At 49.4% G+C, this 24,043-nt stretch overlaps 1 protein-coding gene and 1 non-coding gene across 7 annotated transcripts; both read left to right on the plus strand.

Moving 5' to 3' along the window:
- Positions 1-1,522: 1,522 nt before the first annotated feature.
- CHD4 (chromodomain helicase DNA binding protein 4) lies at positions 1,523-23,994 on the plus strand. 6 transcript variants are annotated; one of them, XM_068400351.1, is made up of 41 exons: positions 1,523-1,541; positions 2,229-2,301; positions 3,318-3,479; positions 5,495-5,622; positions 5,815-6,006; positions 6,411-6,529; positions 6,965-7,206; positions 7,293-7,420; positions 7,548-7,683; positions 8,118-8,299; positions 8,433-8,672; positions 9,625-9,828; positions 9,933-10,138; positions 10,324-10,455; positions 10,761-10,857; positions 11,205-11,396; positions 11,484-11,684; positions 12,652-12,789; positions 14,857-14,978; positions 15,097-15,270; positions 15,588-15,729; positions 16,181-16,312; positions 16,423-16,540; positions 16,753-16,877; positions 17,169-17,406; positions 17,574-17,746; positions 17,909-18,089; positions 18,190-18,276; positions 18,429-18,535; positions 18,621-18,754; positions 19,265-19,409; positions 19,608-19,773; positions 20,148-20,257; positions 20,491-20,626; positions 20,885-20,962; positions 21,078-21,215; positions 21,312-21,420; positions 21,734-21,866; positions 22,829-23,024; positions 23,139-23,314; positions 23,434-23,994. In XM_068400351.1, the coding sequence occupies exons 3-41, from the start codon at positions 3,383-3,385 to the stop codon at positions 23,449-23,451; spliced, it is 5,772 nt and encodes a 1,923-aa protein (XP_068256452.1). In that variant the 5' UTR covers positions 1,523-1,541; positions 2,229-2,301; positions 3,318-3,382; the 3' UTR covers positions 23,452-23,994. The 6 variants fall into 6 exon arrangements, with proteins under 6 accessions (XP_068256452.1, XP_068256451.1, XP_068256453.1 ...); XM_068400350.1 differs by lacking the exon at positions 1,523-1,541 and having other exon boundaries at positions 2,215-2,301; XM_068400352.1 differs by lacking the exon at positions 1,523-1,541 and having other exon boundaries at positions 2,215-2,301; positions 20,494-20,626.
- LOC137664475 (small Cajal body-specific RNA 11) lies at positions 19,801-19,940 on the plus strand. The gene has a single exon (XR_011048324.1). It is a non-coding gene; the product is annotated as a small Cajal body-specific RNA 11 (non-coding RNA).
- Positions 23,995-24,043: the final 49 nt, after the last annotated feature.

Here is a 24,043-nt window from a genome sequence, read left to right on the forward strand (position 1 = left end):
ACAAAAGAGGGAGTGAAAAGTCGGGGGGGGGTGTCCACGTGAGTTTTGGCGGTGGCGTTATCCACCGTACGTTTCTGTAGCGCTGGATATTCTGTTACGCTTGATCCGCGCGGAGGACAGATAGCATCTGCGGAACGGTAACGCGGCTCTTCCCTGCCGCTTTTCCTCCGTGGAGCTGAGATAAATGATAGCGTCGGCGTCGTTCAGGCGAAGGTACACAGACAGGGATAGCGCACGTGCGCGGCCTCGTCGTTGCTGGCGAGGCGGGAAGGACGTGTGCGGGAGGGGCAGCTCGCGCTGCGGAGAGGCTGCGGGTGCATTTTGCATCGCGGGACCACGCTGGAGCACGCGGCGGTGACGGGCACACGGGGGAGATGGCGGAGCTCGGAGGTATCTCAGCTGGCGCGAGGAGGTGGGTGGTCAGGGGCCACACGCGCAGGTAGGGGAGAGTTTGCCGATAGTCCGAGACACTCTGGCACGTGGCAGAGGCGACGGGATGGTGCTGTGGCATATCCACGTGCCTGGCGTATGCATGGATGTATTTTTGGCGCGGTTTGGCAAAGCACGGCTCGTGTTACGGGATCTGTAACGACCTGTTGCAGTCTTCTATAGCAGTGAATTCTCCACTGGCGTTTGGGGATGTTTCACTGCGGCAGGACAAAACGTGCACGTGCACTCGACGCGCGGGACAGCAGAGGCGTTTGTCTGAGGAGGAGCGAGCGCGGTTGTTGACACCCACACGTTTGCTGGGAGAGATGGGCAGGACTGTGCATCTGCGTTGAGATTAACAGTGTTCCAAAGATGCGAAACGGGGGATAGGCGGCATTATGGGATGTGATTTTGTTTAACGGGAAGTTAACAATACAGTTGCACGTGCATAATTGGAGTATATTCACACCTATGGACTGTTCACGTCAGTATAAAGTGATGACGGGTTCCCTGGCGGAGGGCTGCAGCAGGGAGCAGCGTGTGCTGCTCGGGACGGGGCGAGCGGGAGGAACGGCGTACACGGAGACGCCGTGTATCCCTGGGCTACAGATAGTTCTGTAGGTACCCGCAGTCGGGAGAGGAGGAGGCCTTGTGGCGGGGAGGTGGCGGAAGCCACTGCGAGCTCCCCACACACACACACACACACACATGCTGGCAGTGGCGGTGACAGCGCTGTGGGGGTCACGGCCTGGGGACGGATAGTCTAGGAGGGGCCCAGCGGGCAGGGCATGCGGGATGGGGCGTCGAGGGCCACAGCCCTGCGTGTGCGTGAAGGGGAAAACATGCCATAGAGACCGTATGCCCCAGTCGGGACGGGGAAGGGGAGCGAGCAGGGCGCTCAGCCCCAATATGGGGGGCCTTCGGCGGGGGCCCGGCGCTTCCGGCCGGGGAGGTGCGGGCCGCCTGGGGCCTGTGTCAGCGGGCAGGCGGGCGGCGCGCAGGGGCCGGGCGATGCCAGAGTGCTCCGGGCTGCGTGGCTGGCCCCGTGCCCTGGGACCTTGGCGGCGGCGCAGAGGTCCGGGGGCCGGGCAGGGCCCCGGGGCGGCGGGCAGGTGGGGCGGGGCGGGGCGGGGCGGGCGCCGGGGTGGGCTGGGGGGCGGTGGCGCGGCGGAGCCCCGCGGGTTGCGGGGCGAGCGGCCGCGAGTATTATGGGATGCCTGGCTGGACGGTGGCTCCCGGCGACTATTATGGGATGCCTGCATAGGCGGGGGGGGGTGGTGGTGTGTGTGTGACTATTATGGGATGTGCGCCCGGGGTGTGACTATTATGGGATGTTCTGGGGGTTACTACAGTGTGACCCCCCCCCCCCGCTCCCCGCAGGAGGGACGTGCCTATTATGGGATGGCAGGCCGGGCGGCGCGCGTGCGGGCGAGGGGCCGCGCCGCGGGGGGCGCCCTGCCCCGGCGCGGGGTCCCTCGCGGGGAGGGGGGCGAATATTATGGGATGCCGGAGCGAAGGGGTGCGAGCGTGGGGAGTATTATGGGATGGTTTTTTTGGGGGGGGGGGGGGGGGGTGTGTGTTATTATGGGATGTTCCCGGCGGGAGGGGTTATTATTATGGGATGCCGGGACGGGCAGTGAGTGGGAAGTTCTGAGGGGAGGGCGAGTATTATGGGATGTCTCGGGGGGGGGCGGTTGCCGGGAGACGGGGGCGGGGCATGTTGCCGGGGTCCGGGGGCATATTATGGGATGGAGGCGGGAGCGGGGCGGGGCACGGTCGGTTTTTTTCCCCTTTAAGAGGCGGTGCCGGGGCCGGAGCCATTTTCCCTTCAGCAGCAGCGGCGGTGAGAGACGAGCCGTGGTCTGGAGCCGGGTGAGGAGCCGGGAGGGGACGAGGGCGGGCAGGGCCCTCCGCCGCCTCTTGGGGCGTCCCTGCCGGCGGGCGCCCCTCTCCGCCGGGCGCCTCGTCGGCCCGCGGCCGCAGCTTTCCCCGGGGCCGCGCCGTCCCCCCGTGCCCGGGCAGCCGCAGGACGTTACCCCCTCCCCCCTCCCCCAACCGACACCGCACCCGCGAGCGGCCGCCCCGCCGGTCCCCCCAGCCCGGGCCAGCGCTTGCCGCTCGTCCCCTGCCTGTCCCTGGGGAGAGCCGGCTCCTCGCCGCATGCGAGCCGGACTTCCCCGGCCCCGCCCCGCGCCCCCGCCCGGGAGACCGTGCCCCACCGAGACGCTGCCCCCCCCCCCGCCGCCCCCGCCCTGCGCCGCGCAGCCCCGCTCCGGGCGGGGGCGCGGGTGCGGCGGGCAGCGGAGCGGGGCTGCTGGCGCCGCCGAGCCTGCCCTGGCCCTGCCTTTTGTGTGGGGCCGGAGGAGGAGAAGGGCGACGCCGGGCCGCCTCTCTGGCCGCGGCGGTGTCAGCCCGGGGCCGGCGCGCCAAGTTTGGGCGGGCGAGCCGGGGACTGCCGGTTCCGCCGCTGTCCGCCGTACCGGGCCCCGCGCGGACCGCCTGCTCCCTGCCGCGGCTCGCTGACAGCGTCCCGGCTGGCCCAAGGTCGCCTTTGGAAGCCTTCCCTGCCTCGCTGCCTTCTCCCAGCCCAAGGCAGAAATAACCGAGGGCAGCTGGCTGCAGAGGACGGGAGAATTTTCCTGTAGGACAGCTGTTTTGGCTTCCTCGCCAGAGATGAGTTGCTGACTCAGTTTAATATCTAGTGTCTTCAAAGCCTGCTTCATCACAACTCTAAGCTGATACTTGCTGCCAGTGTTTCTATTATCCATAGGCTCCAAATCCAGTGAAGTTGCTGTCTAAGCTTTCTCACGGATCCTCTTGGTAGCACTATTGCTTGAGAAAGCGGAGTTCAGGTTTGCTCTAACTTTCTCTTTTTCTTTTCTATGAAGCACTGGCTTGACTGGTAAGAAGACGACACCCCATATAAGCCCAGGCCTCCCCCAGTTTGGAGGACATGGCGTCGGGCATTGGATCTCCGTCACCATGCTCAGGGGGCAGCGATGATGATGAGATGGAGATCCTGTTGAACAATGCTATCCCCCAGCATCCAGGTATGGGGAGCCTGCTGGGCGTGCATGTGAAACGGGTAATGCTGGCCTCGAGCTGAATATGTGACATACGTGATGTGCTGAGGAATGTAATTTTTTATTTTTACTACGAGTCACGCTTACGTTTTTGATTTTGATACTCGAGTGCTAGGGTTACTTCAAAGTGTGAGGCTCGCGGCTTTGTATCAGGTGGAGCTGACTTTGTTTCAAGCCGTTGCAGGTTGTTGGGGCCCATGCTTTGAGGAGGTGTAAGAGGTGGAGGCAGAGCATCCAGTTATGATGGGGTACGAAAATGCCTACAAGTTTCATATTTTGTGAATGGGCAGGGGGAAGGGGCGTACTATGTGAAAGGGCAGGGTGCCTGGCTTTCTTTCATCTGGGAACTCAAGCCAGCTGACGTCCAGAGCAAACTGCCCTGGGCTGTTGCGTGACCCACTTTCCTTCATCACCACACCCCATTATTGAGGTTTCTTGCTCTGTGCAGCTTGCTCACCTTTGCTTTTCTTGTAGTCTTTGTACCTTGCCTTTTCCCTCGTGTTTGCATCTTCATCATCAACATGAGACTTGAGTTAGAGCCCTGGGTACTCTTCTGGTTTGGGGTTCTTTTGTTGTTGCTCTTGTGGTTGGTCATGACTTGCTCTGTGGACCTACATCTGGATTCTCTGCTTCCTTGTGAAAAAGAATAACGTATATCCTGATGTATTGGATTGTAAGACAAGTTTGAGTTTTGCTACTAACTCATGCTGTAGTGTTGCAGTGTCATAGAAGAGAAATGTTGTAACTGGAAAGGGAAAATGATGGTGTGGGCTTTTTGGTTTTTTTGTTCGTTTGGCATTTTTTCTTAAGCTTTGACTCTAGGGTTTTCTGGCACCTCTGAAATCTTAGGCAGAAGGGGACTGTCAGTAAGCCTTGTAAGGAAAATGTTGAAGAACAGCTCTTAAAATCCCTGCAAACTGAAGAGCTTTAGGTAATATGTTGCAAAGGATGGGACACTACAGGCTTTAAATCAGAACCTGGGGGAGAAGAGGTGGGATCCCTGCAGGACATGGTGTTGCAGGACTGTAGGAGCAGAGAGGCATCCATCGGTTGGGAATATGGCAGGGACCAGGTGCAGGACCCCAGGTTCTGAGAGCTCGACCTCTGCCATTTCACCCCTGGTTGCGGTATCTCCTCTGACCTGTGGCTTCCTCCATCCTGCCCAGCTCCTGTGGTCAGGAGGCCATTTTCCCTTGGAGGGAGAAGGAGTGACTCTGGCTGTGTGCGGTGGGCGGGGCGGTGGGGGAGGGCGGGTGGCCAGGCTGTTCCTGCAGCCTGCCACAAAGGGAAGGGCTGTCTGGCTGCCCCTGTCCCTCTGGGCGGGGGGCAGGCAGGGAAGGGGGGGCACAAATGGGAGCATGCGTGGTGGGGAGCTGACATGTGTTCCTCTGGCCCAGCAGTGAGCTTGCTGGCTGTTGGCGCAGAGGGAAGGGGTTGGGGGAAGGTTGTGTCAAATCCGGTTTGGAATAGAGTTGCTGAGTAACAACTTTCCTATGGAGGAGGACAAGTAGTGGCTTACTGGCCTGTATTTTGCATGTGGCTGTAGGATGCTCTGTACTGCTGAAGAGGCTAGATAGTTGTGGGTTTCTTTCCTGGAGACCCATGGACTGAAGCTGTATCCTAGTCAGGTTCTCAAACGTATTCACCGTTTCATCTTCTTTAGATGTGGCCATCTATTTTATGCTATTTTCTCTTCTTGTTGGGTTGTGGCAAACTTCTGGTCCCTGAGATCTGAGTGCAACTGCGTGGAGAAGGAATATTGTGGAAATGGGTGATATTAGGAGGAAGGGGAAAACCATGTGCAGTGGTAACTTATGATTAGTTAGTATCTGTTGTGAACAGTAACAGAGTAACCAGTCGTAAACACTTCTATGTAAGTATGTAGCAAGAAGTAGACAAGTTGAGTGGTATCTGTGAGAAGTGGACTATGCTGTAGTGCACAGATGGGATTTGAATGAGATGTGTTGCATCTTCCCCTCCAGAGCCTGAAGAAGAGCCAGAAGAAGAGCTTCTGTCAGAGGCTGAGACGCCCAAAATCAAGAAGAAGAAGAAACCCAAGAAACTAAAGGAACCCAAAGTGCCCAAGCTCAGCAAGCGTCAGAAGAAGGAGGTAAGGACAAAGATGCCTCAGATCACGCTCTAAAATATGAATGTATGGGGTGAGGGTGCCTACTGTTGTTGTTGGCCTATGGCAGCAATGCTTTGTGTGAACCCTGTAGAGCTTGGGGAGAATGTGGCATTTAGTGCTTATCCAGGGTATTTTCTCACAGCTGCCTGATCTTCTCTCTCCCTCCCTCCCCAGCTGGGGGACAGCTCTGGTGAGGGGAATGAGTTTGTGGAGGAAGAAGAGGAGGTTCTGCGCTCTGACAGCGAGGGCAGTGACTACACTCCTGGGAAGAAGAAAAAGAAGAAATTAGGGCCCAAGAAGGAAAAGAAAAACAAAGCCAAGCGCAAGGAGGAGGAGGAAGAAGAGGAAGAAGATGATGACTCAAAGGTGAGGAGCTACCCTGCTTGACTGACTGCTTGCTCCTCATACCCATGTATCTGATTTTGGGGATCATTGTGCTCTCCATTTGTGATGGCACATGGAGCTGGGCCTGTTCAGTCTCTTGTTCTTCTTCTACTAGACCTGCCTGACTTGACCATTTTCCCACCTTGCATTTCTTCCCCTCTTCTGCCTTAAACACACCTAGGACATATGTTGAATAGAGACTTTCCCACCTCCACTGATGTTCTGTTGAGGCTGTGTCCTATGGCACTGATAGTGGATGGGAGGAAGAAAAAATGTCCCCTGGTCCTGATCTGTTGGGTCATCTGCAGATGCATGGGAGTTCTGCTCTTTATCCTAGAGCAGAACTAGAGCTTTTTCTCAGAGTTGCTGCGATTCTCTTTGCACAGGAGCCAAAGTCATCTGCTCAGCTTCTGGAAGACTGGGGCATGGAGGATATTGATCATATCTTCACAGAGGAGGATTACCGCACTCTCACCAACTACAAAGCTTTCAGCCAGTTTGTCAGGTGAACTTCAAGCCTGCACTTGGAAGGACTGTGGAGCAAAAAAAGACATGGGTCAAGGACTAGGTTCCTTCTTTTAAGAACCTCAAGGCACATTAGAGGCACTAGCGTCCTACCTAGAGCAAAAACCGAAGCAACAGTAAAATAATTGATCCACATCTTTTTTGTTTTCAGTGATCAAGATGATGCAAGTCCTCGCTCCCAGTCCCCTTTCTTCCCTAGTGTGCTAAATTCCATTTTGCTTTCCAAGCCCCTGAGCATTTGCATCTTCCACACAGTGTGAAGGATGGGGGTGGAGAGATTCATTGGCTGTTGAGATCAGAGATTAGAAAGGCATGTAGTTTGAGATAGAGATGCTGATAGGGGTGGCGTCGGGGAGGAATAATGATCTAGATTTCAGGGTGGTTTGGTAACTCTTCCTTCTTTAACTGTACGCAGGCCGCTTATTGCAGCCAAGAACCCTAAAATAGCAGTGTCGAAGATGATGATGGTACTGGGAGCCAAATGGAGGGAGTTTAGCACAAACAACCCCTTCAAGGGAAGTTCAGGTGCATCTGTGGCAGCTGCTGCAGCTGCAGCTGTTGCAGTAGTGGAGAGTATGGTGACAAATGTGGATGCTGTCCTGCCGCAGCCCCCTGTAGATGTGCCACTCAGGAAAGCCAAGACAAAGGAGGGCAAAGGTGAGATGAAGAACCTGGCAGGATGGTAGAGGGTGAGTGGTGACAAGGCAGTAGTCCTTCTGACTTGCAGGCTTCTCTGTTCCCAGGACCCAATGCCCGGCGGAAGCCAAAGGCCAGTCCTCGTATTCCTGATATCAAGAAACCTAAAACAAAGAAGGTGGCACCTTTGAAAATCAAACTGGGAGGATTTGGTTCCAAGCGTAAAAGATCATCAGTAAGTAACGCTCCTTCCTTGACCTTCTGAGGAGGAGGTGATGACGTGCTAGAAGTACTGGGATGCATGTCTGCTGCCCCCAGCATGCGTGCCTGAGTAGCATAGCTTTTTTTCTTACCTACCTCAGAGTGAAGATGATGATCTGGATGTGGAGTCAGACTTTGATGATGCCAGCATCAACAGCTACTCTGTTTCAGATGGATCTACAAGCCGTAGTAGCCGCAGTCGCAAAAAACTCAAAGCTGGGAAAAAGAAAAAGAAAGGTACTGATGCTTGCTGTCAGCTGGAGACAGAAGCGCAGCTAAATGTATAGAAAGAGTAGAGGAATGTCTCCGCAGAATTTGGGCGTTTAACAGCATACTTGAGGGAGGAGGATTCTTCATGAAGGAAGAACCTGATTTTTTTAATAAGGAAAAGGTGCTCGTGAGTTCTTTCTCCCCTTAGTAGGGGAACAGACACACTGCTGAGTTTTTCTGGCCTCAACTACACCTTAAATTTCATGCATGGATGGAGGCACAAAGGGGCTTGATTTACTTCTGTTGCAGCTCTTGCTCCCTACCCTGTTTTCTTATATAGATACAGAGTTTTGCATTCTGGATCTCTATATTATTACCTATGTTGTTGGGAGAGTACCCTCCCTTGCTGTAGTAAGCTTGTACCTGTGGCTTATACTGTAACTCCCCACCACCCTCTGCAGGTGAGGAAGACTCCACAGTGGCTGTGGATGGCTATGAGACTGATCACCAGGACTACTGTGAGGTGTGCCAGCAGGGAGGAGAAATTATACTGTGTGATACCTGCCCTCGTGCCTACCACATGGTTTGCCTGGACCCAGACATGGAGAAAGCCCCAGAGGGCAAATGGAGCTGCCCACACTGTGTGAGTACTGGATTACCCCAAACTGTGCAAGAGATCATGGAAGGGGATGTCAGGTGACTCGGGGCTGCTCTTCTGCAGTAATAAAATAATCACAGATGTGTGACTTTGGTGTTCTGATTTCCCTCTCCTATAGGAAAAAGAGGGCATTCAGTGGGAAGCAAAGGAGGATAACTCTGAAGGTGAGGAAATCCTGGAGGATGTTGTGGGGGATGCTGAGGAAGAGGATGACCACCACATGGAGTTCTGTAGAGTCTGCAAGGACGGAGGAGAGCTGCTGTGCTGTGATGCCTGTCCTTCATCCTATCACATCCACTGTCTGAATCCCCCGTTGCCAGAGATTCCCAACGGGGAGTGGCTGTGTCCTCGCTGCACTGTGAGTTTCTGCTACTACCATTGTACTATTGCTATGAGAGATGATCAGTCTAATCCCTTTGGATCATCATATTTTCCTGGAAATGCTTAGTCCTCCGAAGACCCTATCTCCTCTCACGCTTTTGTCATAAAACATCAAGGCCTGACTTTGTGTGGCTGGATTGTGCCTTGTCAATTGGCTGCTTTCTCCAGACAGCAGGAAGGACAAGGTTACAGCCACTGAGTCTCGTCAGGTTTGTCCATGTGCAGAGTAGCTGGGCAGTTTTGGATCCAAGATGCCGAGGCTCAATTTTCTTGGATCCTGGATGTATGTAGAAGCAGGAGAATGAGTGCAAGCAAATTCAGTGCTTGAAAAAATACTTCAAACTGATGCTGAGACAAACAGTTTTCTTCCACTGCAAGCTCTGTAATGCCAAGCCCTTTCTTAGTAGATGGCTGGGAGAAAGTCACACTTTTCCAGGAAGTTCTTGAAATGAAGTATTATGAATGGTGTTAGGTGCTTTTAGTAGGTGATAAGGGCTTTTAAGATGATGAAGAAAAAAGTTGTTTCAGGACATACCCCTATGCTGGGCCTGTAGTTCTACAGCAAAATGTTTTCTGTACAAACTTTCATTGGACTTGGGGTTGGATAGACTATGGGGCTCATCAAACCTAGCAATTTCTGTGTTTCATGTAGAATTTCTGAATTGCTGTGGCCCTGGGGAGATAACTAAACTGAGATACTGAATTCAGTTTGGGGTTTGTCAGTCCTAAGAAAAAAGATAAACTGGAGAAAGCTCAAAGAAATGCTGGAGATAAGAGGATGAAAGCTTCCAGGCCCAAAAAGCAAATTCCATCTGTGTAGTAAAGCTATAACTAAGGAAGAGAAATGTGGCTCTATGTTTCTACTCCTCAGCACTTGTGTGTTAAGAGTATGTACATTCTGATGTAACAAGCTCTGTTTAACTCTTCAGTGCCCAGCTTTGAAAGGAAAGGTGCAGAAGATCTTGATCTGGAAATGGGGTCAGCCCCCAGTTGGCCCCCCACCACCACGTCCACCTGATGCAGACCCTAATGCTCCTCCACCTAAGCCTCTGGAGGGTCGGCCTGAAAGGCAGTTCTTTGTCAAATGGCAGGGTATGTCCTACTGGCACTGCTCTTGGGTGTCAGAGTTGCAGGTGAGTGGAGGACTCTAACCATGTCATAAGGGTGAACAGTTGTGGGGAGATATTTTGGATAGTTGCAGGGAAACACTTTCTAACTGTTTCTGTCCCGACTCCAGCTGGAGCTGCACTGCCAAGTCATGTTTAGAAACTACCAACGCAAAAATGACATGGATGAGCCACCCTCGGGGGACTTCGGAGGGGAAGAGGAGAAAAGCCGAAAGAGAAAGAACAAGGACCCCAAATATGCTGAGATGGAGGAGCGCTTCTATCGATACGGGATCAAGCCTGAGTGGATGATGATCCACAGGATCCTTAATCATAGGTAGGGGAGGTACTGCTAACCTGCAGTATGGCTGGGGGAAACAGTGGGAGTTCTTTTGTTTATATGACAAACATTGTTCTGTTTCTGTTGCTTCATTAAGGGATCCTTTCCATCTCTCCCATTTGGGTGAATTGGGTGAATACTGTCATTTCACTGTGCTTAAGACTTGCTGGTTTCTTCTGCAGTGTGGATAAAAAGGGGAATGTCCACTATTTGATTAAATGGAGAGACCTACCCTATGACCAGGCATCCTGGGAGAGTGAAGATGTGGATATCCAAGATTATGACCTCTACAAGCAAGCCTACTGGAATCACAGGTAAGAGAAGTATCTAGAGGTTGTGTTCCTTTCCCTTCCCTCAAGAGAAGATAATGGTGTTTGTCAGCCCCTAGCACTGACAGGATTAATATATGGAGATAGCCAAGAAGCATCTTCTTCTTGCTGCCTCCTTATTCCTTTGGGCAGGGACCTTGTGCCTCTCCACCAGTTTATGGAGGTTCCAGCCCTGGTCTCTTGAGCCTGTTTGAGATGGGTGATCGCCCTCCTATTCTTTACGGTAGTTTTGCCTTGATCTGTTACAAAAGCCATTAAACTTGCACATTCTTGGGACTGTCTCTGCATAGGGAGCTGATGAGAGGTGAAGAGGGCAGGCCTGGTAAGAAGTTAAAGAAAGTGAAGATGCGGAAACTGGAAAGGCCCCCTGAGACTCCCACAGTAGATGTAAGTTATTGTTTATTGCTTAGGAGCCATCGGATATAGCTGCTTATTTGGGGGTCGGAGGCACGTAAATAGGAAAGTGAAGAGTGAAGAGCATGTGGTTTAGAGTTCCTTCCTGGCCCAAGAAATGAACCGGTTATAGAGCCTTCAGACAAAGGCCCACCTTATCCGTTGGGTGAGACTTTTTGGCGGATACCTTTTGACCATTTGGGAATTTTTGTCTGGTGCTAGTCGGTCATCATCTGTGAAGTCTCATCTGTGCTAGGGAATATAGGAGTGACTGGGAAAAGAGTCTTGGTAGCTGTCTAGCTAAGGTAAAGGATCTCAACTCTTTCTTCTTTCCGCTGTAGCCAACAGTGAAATATGACCGGCAACCAGAGTACCTCGATGTAACAGGAGGGACCTTGCATCCCTACCAACTGGAAGGACTGAACTGGCTGCGCTTCTCTTGGGCCCAGGGCACAGATACAATTTTGGCTGATGAAATGGGTCTGGGAAAGACTGTGCAGACAGCTGTGTTCCTATATTCCTTATACAAAGAGGTGAGAGCTGGGAGGTCACTACCCAGGGAGATTCTGCCTGTGTTAGTGGTTGCATTCATCTAATGCTCTTACTGACTCTATTCATAGGGCCACTCAAAGGGTCCCTTCTTGGTGAGTGCCCCACTGTCCACAATCATCAACTGGGAACGAGAATTTGAGATGTGGGCCCCAGATATGTATGTAGTGACCTACGTTGGGGACAAAGACAGCCGGGCCATCATCCGTGAGAATGAGTTCACTTTTGAGGATAATGCCATACGTGGAGGCAAAAAAGCATCCAGAATGAAGGTACAGAACTCTGCTGTAACACAAGCCTGAACTGAAGGAAGTTTTCAGCAGATGAGATTCAGATACTCTGATGTCCCTGGGAACTGATTATACTTGTAGTTTCCAAGGGGAAGTAACTGCAAATTGATGACTAGTGGGCGTTCAGATTCCTGCTCTAGACTGTTTAAACACTCCTACCAGTCTGAACTAATTCGGTAGTGGAAAAAGAGTTGACTAAGGTAATGCTGACCATAGGCAAGTCACTCTGTCTCTTCCACTTAAATCTGTGAAGCTGTGCATCATTTCTACAGATCTAAGTCAATGTCGGAATTGCTGTTGTATGAAGACGACAAACATACAAAAAAGTATGAACTTTTTAATCTCTCTGAGGAACTGTCTGACAGTGAGGCCATACCTGGACATCTGAGAAATTGCATTCTGTGCTCAGGCAGGAAGAGCCTGATCTAGGTGGCTGTTTTCTATAGAGCTTCAGTCTTCCTAGTGAAAGCAAGATGGGAGTTAAAGCTTTTCCAGTGGTGGAGATAGACAGGACTCCTTTGCTTCCCTTGAGATTGAACTGCATTAAATACTAACAGTAATTTAAAGTTCCATGATAAAGTACTTATCTTTTTAAGCCTTAGCTTTGTTGATGAGCCACTCTTCTCCCAATCTCATGTCTCTAATATGCCTCTATCTGCTGCTTATTTGTTAAACTTCTCTGCTACAATATCTGGCAACTGTCCAGAAGTAGCAGGTACTGAGGGGGTTGAGGAGAGTTACTTGTGTTAAGCAAGTAATGAGGGATTAAAAGGCTAGAATGGTTGGGGTAGCATTTTGAATCTTGTGACAGGAAACTGTGGGTGCGAAAAGTTTTTGATGTGCTGTTTGACCAGGGCTCATCCAAATAACTTGATGGAGAAACACTGCATCTATTTTGTCGTGGGGCATTCCCCTGTCCCATTACCATGTTTATCTTTTTCCTTTGCAGAAGGAGGCTGCTGTGAAGTTCCACGTGCTTCTCACCTCCTATGAACTGATCACAATTGATATGGCCATACTAGGCTCTATTGACTGGGCCTGTCTCATTGTGGATGAAGCTCACAGACTGAAGAACAATCAGTCTAAGGTACAGAGAAGCATTGGTGGTTTATAGGCATGGTGTACGTTGCAGGGGGGAATGGGCAGAGAGTATTCAGAGGATTAGATAGCTAGGTAGCTGCTCCTAAGTGCATAAGTTTGTCTGCCAACTCCTAGTCATTTGTTCAATAGTAAATTTGATGCATTATTAAAAAAACCCAAACAAAACAGCCTTCATTTGGAGATTGGGTATCATTGGCAACAACTTCACTTTTATACGTATCACTGGTTAAAACTACTTTCTGTCTGGGTGAATAGGCAATTGCTGTACACTGGAAGACAGAAAAACCTGGATGTCCTTGTTGCTCTCAAATACAAACTAGGTTTCTCTGAAAGCAGGTCATATATCTGTACCACCTCTACTCTGGAAAGGTTTACCATACTGAGCATAAACCAAGCTGCATGAGCACAATTGTCCTGCTTCCAGAGTAGGTTTGCTTTCTGCATTCATCTAGCTTTGTAGCAAAACTAATTAGATGTTATAGAAATGGGAGAGGTGGGCAGAGGTGTTCAAAAATGCCTGGGTAGATGCTGAAAGCCATATAGCTGCTTTTATGTGAGGCTGCATCTTAGCTAAGCTTGTTTGAATTCAGTAGACTTGACTCTACTTTCTTAATCCAGCCCCTCCCTAAGCTGTTGTGCCTTAATTCTGGTATTGATTTGTCTGTATTCAGCTGGGTTCTAGTGCTCAGAACGCTAAAAACAATTGTTACTGGAAAGCTGGTTCTATAGGTTCTTGGAGACTGTAAGACAAATTGCCTCTTGATTTCTTTTTTTTTTTCTTTGTTTAAATGGCTTTAGCTTTTTGGATCTTGGCGTGAGGCATCTTTCCAAGACATCACAGCTGTGCTTGCAGTCCAGTTTCCAGATCTGTTTTTATTATAGGCACTAAGACTGGATGCCATTCTATGCTTAGGATTGAAATTATTGGAAGTAGTAATGAATACTTACTATTAATATTCATTCATTGAAAGAGGATCTAAAGGCTCAAGGTTACACTGCGACTAATAGTTACAATTGGTTATCCACCAAGACCATTAAATCTACCTTTTTCTAGAGCAGTTTCTTGTCCCATAAGGACAGCTTCAGGTGTTTGGCTGCAAGACAGGTCAGACGTTTCTTGACAGATTGTGGTTATCTACCAAAGTTTGGCAGATAAAAATCAGTAACTTACATGTTTGATTCCAAAATGAGAATGTTTGGTTTTTTTTACTAAAACTATGTAGAAAGATAAATCCCTGTGGAGGCTGCTAGAAGGATCCTTCTGGTGTTACAACCAAAACATAGGTGGTGGTGGGTTTCTTTTTTTTGTTTTGTTTACCATCTAGTAAAAGCTACTTTCATTAAGTTTGACCTTGTATCATGGTAAGTGTAAAAAAAAAAAAAAAAGCAAAGAACTGGCCAAGCTCATAAATAAATTACTGCTTTATTGTCAATTTGTGCTGTTGAACATGGTACACTTGTGCTTTTCATTTCAGTACTTTAACTGCTCACTACCTCTGCCTGGAATTACTTCATTGTTGTGAAAACCAGCACAAATTACCTTAAAGACGCATTGGCAAACCCTTAGCTCTTGTCCTCTGCTTGTTCAGAGCTCTGGAACATTGCTAGGATTGATAGGAAGAGTGACTTAGCTCTTTCTAGAATTCTCAAGGCAGAGTAGTTGTAAGAATGTGGAACACTAATGTAGCAAGAAAAAGTACATAGTATAGCAGTCTGGAAATGATTGGTGGTCTGAAAGAGCTTGTAACTTAAAAGAGCAAAGGAAACCTCCCAGCACCTGATGGCTTGTGGGATTTGCTGCAGTCATGTTTTAGCTATGCAGAACAATGATCCAAATGAGATCAGTCTAGTGACCCTGGCTGGAATGTGAACTACTTGGAGCTCTTGTCTGAACAGCTGATATGATCTAAACTGAACCCTAGCTTGGTGTCAACTTTTTTTTTTCTAGGATAATTTTTTTTGGTAGGCCTATTGCTTAATAAGCCTTTGACATGTTTGTGTGTGTTGGTTTTTTTTTTCCCTCACCATTTCTTTGCTGCTCTGTACTTCCCAGTTCTTCCGTGTGCTGAACGGTTACTCCCTCCAGCACAAGCTGCTGCTTACAGGAACTCCCCTGCAGAATAACCTGGAAGAACTGTTCCACCTGCTGAACTTCCTGACGCCAGAGAGATTCCAGTATGTCTTGCAGTGCAAGTCAGCCTGCCTGTCTTGTCACTCCTATCCCCTTCCTTGTTTTGTTTTTTTTTTTCTCTTTTTCCTTTGTGGCTTTTGCTGAGTGTCTCTTTCTCTGCAGTAACTTGGAGGGCTTCCTAGAAGAGTTTGCAGATATTGCCAAGGAAGATCAGATCAAGAAGCTGCATGACATGCTGGGCCCACACATGCTGAGGCGTCTCAAAGCTGATGTTTTCAAGAATATGCCATCTAAGACTGAACTCATTGTCAGAGTGGAGTTGAGCCCCATGCAGAAGTGAGTGTGAGGATGAAGAGAGCACCTGCTGTTGAACTACTGTTGCACTGTTCTGCTGTTTCAAAGAGGATACTGAAACAGTCTCATCCTCACTATAGGGCTTTATCCACAGTGGACAGGAGGAAGATTTCCTGCTGCCACTATATCAGAGGGGAGGACTAATCCTGTGCTCTGATGTAAGGGATAAAGAGATAGTGAATGCCACTGGCAGAGCCAAGGTAGCTGGCAGGCAATGCCAGGAGCTGTGCAGTTTAGGAAGAGAGTATGTTAGTCATTCTCATGAGGGGTGTCTGAGTTGTGTTTTTTTTTCTTTTCAGGAAATATTATAAATACATTTTGACAAGGAACTTTGAGGCACTGAATGCACGGGGTGGTGGTAACCAAGTGTCCTTGCTCAATGTTGTTATGGATCTGAAGAAGTGCTGTAACCACCCCTACCTCTTTCCTGTGGCTGCTATGGTATATCCAGTCATTTATTCTGTATAAGCAAATTCCCTGCTGGCTATTTTCAGGGAGCCAGGTAGCTCCCGTGGAGGGGTTCCCCTTCCTCTCTTTCTGCTTCTATATTTTTTTCATCCTGTCTTTATGTAGACCCAACATGCTGAAGGCCTTTCCTTTTCCAGTATCTTTGTATGACAGGTAGGAGCTATCCTGTGACTCACAGAAGATGGTGAAGACAGTAGGAGTAGGGACTAAGTCAATAAAGAGGAGTTAAACTGCAAGAGAAGAGGCACAGGGTAGCACTGATGTTTCATATAAGTAATGCTACACATTGTGGTTGTGCCAAGCTAAATGACTGGATGTGAGTCAGCATCTGATGAACACAGCTAGGGACTAAGACCAAGCTACATTCCTTCAAGCCATTTTCTTCCTTCATCCCACCCCTTACTCTTTCTTTTTTTCTTCTCAGGAAGCTCCAAAAATGCCAAATGGCATGTATGATGGTAGTGCTCTTATTCGAGCCTCTGGAAAGCTGTTACTGCTCCAGAAGATGTTAAAGAACCTTAAGGAAGGAGGTCACAGGGTACTCATATTCTCTCAGGTATATGGGGAACAACCTGAAGGCTGGGAATCCTTTTTCTGAGAAAGGAGTCTGTTGATCTGGTATCCCGTTGTCCCTCACTCTTGTGGTGGTGTTTTACTGATATGCAGATGACTAAAATGTTGGACCTTCTAGAAGACTTTTTGGAACACGAAGGGTACAAATATGAGCGTATTGATGGAGGAATCACAGGGAACATGCGTCAGGAGGCTATTGATCGCTTCAATGGTATGGAGCCTCTTACTTGCTTTGCAAAATGAAAACTTGCCTTGTGTGCGCTTGGCGGTCAACATGGGATTGTTGTGGCCCAAGTCTTCCATTGCTTTCCTGGAATCTTAAATTAGTAGTGATTCCCCCTCAGGTGGTGTGGGTCAGATACAAATCCTTGTTTGAGTAATGGACTCCCCCTTGATTGCTTTTGTTCTCTCCTTTTATCTAAGCTCCTGGTGCTCAGCAGTTCTGCTTTCTGCTTTCAACTCGAGCTGGGGGTCTTGGTATTAACTTGGCCACGGCAGATACTGTGATTATCTATGACTCAGACTGGAACCCCCACAATGATATCCAGGTGAGTCTGAATGAGACCACTCACTATGGAGTAATTCTGAGGAAGAGGGGAAACGAAATAATCAGGAGTAGTGAAGGAATGTTGAGACTTCCCCTCTAGAAATATGCAAAATTAGAGCAGTGAGGATGGGTAGAGATGGGAAGTGAAATAGCAGAGGGTTCTTCAGGGCCCAGCCTTCACTAATGTTAAGAGCCAGCATGAAGGCAACTGGGAAACTTGTGGAGGTAGGCGGGGTGTATCAGACTACTACTTGTGTAGCTCTAGACTATTCTGAGCACATCTCTTTTCTAGGCCTTCAGTCGTGCACACAGAATTGGACAGAACAAGAAAGTGATGATATACCGCTTTGTGACAAGGGCCTCAGTGGAGGAGCGTATCACTCAGGTGGCCAAGAAGAAAATGATGCTAACTCATCTGGTAGTGAGACCAGGGTTGGGCTCCAAGACAGGCTCCATGTCCAAACAGGAACTTGATGACATTCTCAAATTTGGCACTGAAGAGCTCTTCAAGGATGAGGCTACTGAGGGGGGTGAGTGCCTGGGAGTAGAACTGAAGGAGGTGGGGAGGTCTGGCTCCTTATTTAGCAAGCAACTAGGCACAGTGCTGACTGTAGTTCTACGGAGAGGTCTAGGGTGGCTTTCCCTTTCCTAGTCCCTTGAGATCCATACAGCAACTGTGCCTGTGCTCTTCCTTCAGGGGATAACAAAGAAGGTGAGGACAGCAGTGTCATCCACTATGATGACAAAGCAATTGAGCGTCTGTTGGACCGGAACCAGGATGAAACAGAAGATACAGAACTCCAGGGCATGAACGAATATCTCAGCTCCTTCAAGGTGGCCCAGTATGTGGTTCGTGAAGAAGAGATGGGGGTGAGTATGAGGGGGATGGCAGATAGTATCTTCTGCTGAATGATGTAGGATCAATTAAGCAAATGGAGCTCTGATGCTTTCAAGGGCAAGTAGGCATAAATCTGCTCAGACAGGTTGGGGTTTGAAGTGCAGGGCTCTAAATTTGTTACCTCTCTGTGGCAGGAGGAAGAGGAGGTTGAACGGGAGATCATTAAGCAGGAGGAGTCAGTAGATCCTGATTACTGGGAGAAACTGCTGCGTCACCATTATGAACAGCAACAGGAGGATCTGGCCAGGAATCTGGGCAAGGGCAAACGTATTCGCAAGCAAGTTAACTACAATGATGGCTCGCAGGAGGATAGAGGTACAAATCCACGGGAACCTGAGGGAGAACTGGGTGTAAGTATATGTTTCTGGGAAGTAACGGAGTAGCGTCTCAGGCTCACGTGCTGTTTTTCTTTCAGACTGGCAGGATGACCAGTCAGATAATCAGTCAGACTATTCAGTTGCTTCTGAAGAAGGAGATGAGGACTTTGATGAGAGGTCTGAAGGTAAGTTCTGGTGAAGCCAGAGTTCCTGGGTCACTTTCTCCAAGTGTGGGAACAGCTGGGACTTGATTTGGGTGATTTATACACTTTGTGGTGCTGTTCTGCAAGTGAAATATTCACACAACAATATGCTGTGCATTGTCTCTCCTCCTTAGCTGCATTTCTCTCTTCAGCAGCTCGTCGGCCTAGCCGCAAAGGCCTGAGAAATGATAAGGATAAGCCTCTGCCTCCCTTACTTGCCCGTGTGGGAGGGAACATTGAGGTAAGTAGTACTAGGGTAGGTGTTTGCATCCTAGCTGCTTCTGTGTGGCTCTTGCCGTATCTGTCTGTTTTCTCCTCCGTTCTAGGTCTTGGGTTTCAATGCCCGCCAGAGGAAAGCCTTTCTCAATGCTATCATGCGCTATGGAATGCCACCTCAGGATGCCTTCACCACTCAGTGGCTTGTTCGGGACCTCCGTGGCAAGTCAGAGAAAGAGTTCAAGTGAGTCTGCACTAGGCAGGGATGGAAGACTGGCAACATCTAGTCCCTTTGGGGAAGAATGAGAATTGGGCCTTTATGGCCTTTCCTTAGAGACTACATTTACTTAATATATTAGTTGATTCTTTGTTGGGGGAATGAAGTATAAACTGGGAGAGACTCCAGGGGGTTGTTCCTAGTTCTCTTTCTTGGACCCGACTCATAAGTCACCAAAACCAAATGCTTTTAGAGGAGTAGCATGGCCATGCAAGCATGTAATGAATACTTTCCCTGAGTCCTTTTTGGGGTTATCGTTGTTTCTGGCTCAAGACTGAGTCAGCTGCGTGTCCTTTATGTATGTAGTAATTCTGTCAGGAAACTATCTCTTGAAAGAGCCTGGAACCCCAGAACTTGTGTTACTATGGGTTAGGAGTCTCGGGGTGATTTCCCTTATTTATTGGAAGGGGTCTGATAATGCATGTCTCCAGCTAACCCAGTTTATAGTCTTAATTTCTTGTCTCTTAACTGCTCCAGGGCCTACGTCTCACTGTTCATGCGCCATTTATGTGAACCTGGAGCTGATGGTGCAGAGACCTTCGCAGACGGGGTCCCACGGGAAGGTCTTTCTCGACAGCATGTCCTTACTCGCATTGGGGTCATGTCACTTATACGCAAAAAGGTAGGTGCCCAGCAGAGCAATGTAACCTTTGTTCTCTGTACAACTTGTAGTCACTGGGGTCCTGAGCTAGTGAGTTACCTCTCCTTTCACACTTATTGTTGTTGTGGCCTGTTGTGCTCAGTGGCCTCTCGCTTCTGGTTTGAGGATGAGCTTTTCATGACTCTTCCAATGATACGTCTTTCTCTCCCTTTCATGCAGGTGCAGGAATTTGAGCATGTGAATGGCCGTTGGAGTATGCCAGAGCTGGCAGAGATAGAGGAGAACAAGAAACTTTCACAGCCAAGCTCACCCTCTCCCAAAACTCCAACTCCTTCGACACCAGGGGATACGCAGCCAAATACGCCTGCCCCCCTCCCTCCACCTGGTGAGAGCTCCCCTCTTGCACAGTTCTGCGTCCTGACCTTATCCTGGCTGTTCCCCTCACCGGAGCTGTGGTGGTGGGGTCTGGGGGTGGACGCAGATCAACTTACCTCTCGTGTTAGGAGGGCTGCCAAAGACATGTGCAAGCCCTTAAAGGCAAGAGAGGACACTAGCTTTCCTTGGGTGAGCTGACATCAGTGAGAAGCCCAGCATTAGCAGCAGGCAGGAAAAGGGGGGTCATCTTGAGTGATGGTGGCCCCATTTTGATGGGCCTAATGTCTGGGAGCGAGGGAGATGGGTGCTTGGTAACAGTGAGGGGAAGACCTTACTGATGGCTTCTCTTCTTTTGTCTGCTGCACTGGGGTGGGGAATGCACAGAAGAAGGAGTAAAAGTAGAAGAAGGAGCCAGTGCTAAGGAGCAAGGAGAGTCATCTGAACCAGAGAAAGAGCTCAGTGCCTCTGCTGCTGAAACAGAGGTCCCTATGGAGGTGAGTGTTGGGTTGCTTATTTGCCTCATGCAATTGCAAATGTGTCTACTTCTGCTCCCTCTTCTGTGTCGCTCAGCTGCTGAGTCAGATGAGTTCTTGGAACACTAAAGATCATTCTCAGGTCCTCAGAACTGGCCTGACAGTTTTGTGCATCTTTGCTTTCCAAACTGCTGTGACTGTCTTCTGTTTCCATGCACTGCTTTACCTCTCTTCTCATTGATTTCTGTCCTCAGCAGTGTGCCCAGCCTGTGGAGACATCGCCACAGGAAGCAAAATCCCCGGTGAACCCCACAGAAGCAGATGAAAAAAAAGTAGAGGAACTGGAGGTGAAGGAAAGACCAGATGAGCCAATGGAAGTAGAAAGCAAAGGTATCTCTAAGGAGGTTGTTTGATACCTTGAACAGCAATAAACCCCCCTCCCCCTCAAATACTGTTTTCCTAAAGTTGCACTTCTTTGCTTCAGCACTTCATCCTAAAGAAACGGGCCTAAATGTAGACCATGAGTGGGGCTATTCCAGGACTTTGAACAGGGAGTTAGTGAACAGTATTAGGGTTTCACAGGCTGAAAACCAAAACCTTGGACTTGCCGTGTTCCCCTACATCTCATGTTTCCCTTCTCTCCTGCAGCTGATGTGGAGAAAGTGGAAGATAGAGCACCTATTGACAATCCACCTGAACCTCCTATAATCACTCTGGATGAGAAAGGTGAGTCATGATAATTCCATTCTCTTCCTAACCTCTCTCCTGCAAGGATTCCTTGTGGGTCCAACTTGGTGCTGGTGTCTGCCATTTTCTTTCTAATAATTTCCTGTGTGTACAGATGAGAAAAAGGATGACGACAAGAGAGATGTGGTGATGCTGCAGAATGGAGAGATGCTGAAAGAGTCAGTAGATGAAAGGCACAAGAAGGCAGTAAAGCAGCGCTTCATGTTCAACATAGCAGATGGTGGCTTCACCGGTAGGAGAAATCTTTATATGCTTGAACTTGTTTATTTGCCCCTGCTTGTGTTCATGAAATAACCTTCATCTGTTCTGGTGTCTCTTGCCTTTCCAGAACTACACTCCCTGTGGCAAAATGAAGAGCGGGCTGCAACTGTCACGAAGAAAACCTATGAGATCTGGCACCGGCGTCATGACTACTGGCTCCTTGCTGGGATTATCAAGTATCCTTACCCTGATGGACCAGTTCTCTCCCCTTGCACATAAACTATTGCCGTGAAGGTGACTGTCCTGGGTCTGGCTGGAGTACACCGAGTGAGAGGGTGCTTTCTCTTCTTTCACAAGAGTGAAAGTGATGGTGGGAGGAGGAGTTAAGTTAAGACTTAGCAGGACATAGTTCTCATTCCTTTTCCTTGGCTCCTGTTCCTCCCCTCTCTGCACCCCCTTTCCCCATGTCCTCTTGACAACTCTGTCTGCCTGGGCTGTGTACTCCCTTGTTCTCACTGCCTTTGTTTGCCTGAGCTCATCCCATCTCAGTCATGGCTATGCCCGTTGGCAGGATATTCAGAATGATCCACGTTACGCCATCCTCAATGAACCCTTCAAGGGTGAGATGAACAGGGGTAACTTCCTGGAAATAAAGAATAAGTTCTTGGCAAGGAGATTCAAGGTAAGGATTTCTCTTCAGTGCGATAAGTGCATTTCAGCCAGCTGGGCCTCTAAGAACAAGAGCTTGCTGTTCTGAGTTTCTGCTAAGAAAGTGAAGGCTTCTGCAGTGCCTTTCATTTTAGGGGGGGAAAAAATAAGCAATATCTCTCAGGATCATGGAGTAGCTCCATGGTATCGGCTCCCTTTACTCTAGAAATGGTATTGGGGAGCTTGGTTCAGTGTTCTTTCTCCACACGGTTATTGAACAGCTCGTAAGCAGGAGGCTTGAGGTTCAAGCAGCTGTTTCCATCTCGGCTTCTTGGTATGCTACAGCCCACTCAGTGTGCCTAAGCACAACTTAGAAACACTGTACGGATTGGAGAAAAGGGTTGCCTTCAGTCTCTGTCTCAGCATATTTGGGAGTGACCATAGCTTAGTTCTGGGAGTGATTTAAGACCAACCCAAATAAAGGCTGTGTAGTTCTCAGTCTTGGGGCAAAACATTAATTCAATGCGGTCTGGCTGATCAGTTCTGCGCTAACAGGATTCAATTTGATCTCTGCAAATGTCCCTGATGTGCTTAACAGTTTTTAGACTCTTCCTATAGATAGATAGCGTGGGATACTTCTCACTTGGGTTCAAAGAGAAAGCTCCACCCCCTTTGCTCCATAGAGTAAAAGAGCGAACAACTTGATCTTCAAAAAGAATCTGAGGAGGAATGAGAAGTCTAGGGGATTTATGGTAGTCTTCTGTTGAACTACATGTAGCCTGCTTTTCCTGTATACCTGGCCTAGCTTAATGGGGCCCTTAATTGGTTTGGGCTCTTTAGGCTTTACTCAACATAAACAGAAGCTGGTGAAAGGGGGTTCAGCTGCAGAATCTCACCTCATGAGGTAGTGGAGAACTGGAGGAGGAGAGACTGGGGGTGCAAACAGGCTCCTTTTCAGGCAAGGGCTGAAAGACTTACTACTGCCCCATCTTGCAGCTCCTGGAGCAAGCGCTGGTGATCGAGGAGCAGTTGCGGCGAGCTGCCTATCTGAACATGTCAGAAGACCCATCGCATCCATCTATGGCTCTGAACACGCGTTTTGCCGAGGTGGAATGTCTGGCTGAGAGCCACCAGCACTTATCCAAGGAGTCAATGGCTGGCAATAAACCAGCCAATGCTGTGCTGCACAAAGGTAATGCACCCCTTAAACCAGGGTGGAATAGGTGTTGAGTGTCACTGTCTGCTCTGGGCTTTTCCCTGTGGGGAGTCCCTTTCCCCTCTGAACAGATGACCCTTTCTCTTCCAGTTCTGAAGCAGCTGGAGGAGCTTTTGAGTGACATGAAGGCAGATGTGACTCGTTTGCCTGCCACCATTGCCCGTATCCCACCTGTGGCAGTGCGCCTCCAGATGTCCGAGCGCAACATCCTCAGCCGGCTGGCCAACCGCAGCAGCGAGCCCCCTCCACCACCACCTCCCCAACAAGTACGTACCCTCTCTGGTCAGTGAGCAGAGCTGACGGAGGGGGAGTGGGGGCTCCATGGGCAAAGCCAGGGCCCCTTGACCAGCCATTGAGTCTCAGATCATCTTCTCTTGCCCTACAGGTGGCCCAGCAGCAGTGAGGCCCTGGCCCAGTGCCATTGACCTTTCGGCCAAGCTGAAGTAACCCCCCCACCCCACCCCTTCACACTCTGCCCCTCTGCCTGACATTCCTGACTGGGTGCTGTTTCCCTCCATGGAAGCTGCTGTGCAGGTCTCTGGGAGGAGAAGAAACTCCTTCCTCTGCAGCCAGCCCGTTGGAGCAAGGAGTGTGCTTAGGAGAGAGGGGGATGTATGATGGACTCTGTACATAGTGACTGGAGGCCGCAGCGCCATGTCTGTTACACGGAGAACCTGGCTGTTGTGCTCGCTGCCTCCACCTGGAATTCCAGTTTTTGTTTTTAATTTTATTTTGAGTTTGTTTACTGAGATGAGTGCGCAGGCAAGACCAAGCAAAGGCCAGGACAGAGACAAAGCTACCTCCATCGAGATCCTTTTTAATACAAAAACTGACTGGACTTGTCCACTACTAAACAGCTTGAAGACAAAAAAAATTTAAAAAAAAAATCTTAAAAAACAGAGCAAAACCTTGGTAAAACTGAAAAATAAAGTTTCCTTGTATTTTATTTTGTTGCCTCTCCTTCCCCTCCTCTGCCTCGTTACTTCTCCCTGTGC

This window comes from Nyctibius grandis, chromosome 5 (assembly GCF_013368605.1).
Source record: "Nyctibius grandis isolate bNycGra1 chromosome 5, bNycGra1.pri, whole genome shotgun sequence".
NCBI classification, from domain to species: domain Eukaryota; kingdom Metazoa; phylum Chordata; class Aves; order Nyctibiiformes; family Nyctibiidae; genus Nyctibius; species Nyctibius grandis.

Bases quoted from the DNA above. Each gene is read 5' to 3' on its own strand.
- CHD4 (XM_068400351.1), top strand. From the start codon at position 3,383: ATGGCGTCGGGCATTGGATCTCCGTCACCATGCTCAGGGGGCAGCGAT. The intron at 8,300-8,432 runs GTGAGTACTGGA...CCTCTCCTATAG, and splicing joins AATGGAGCTGCCCACACTGT to GAAAAAGAGGGCATTCAGTG. The intron at 15,271-15,587 runs GTGAGTGTGAGG...TTTTCTTTTCAG, and splicing joins GAGTTGAGCCCCATGCAGAA to GAAATATTATAAATACATTT.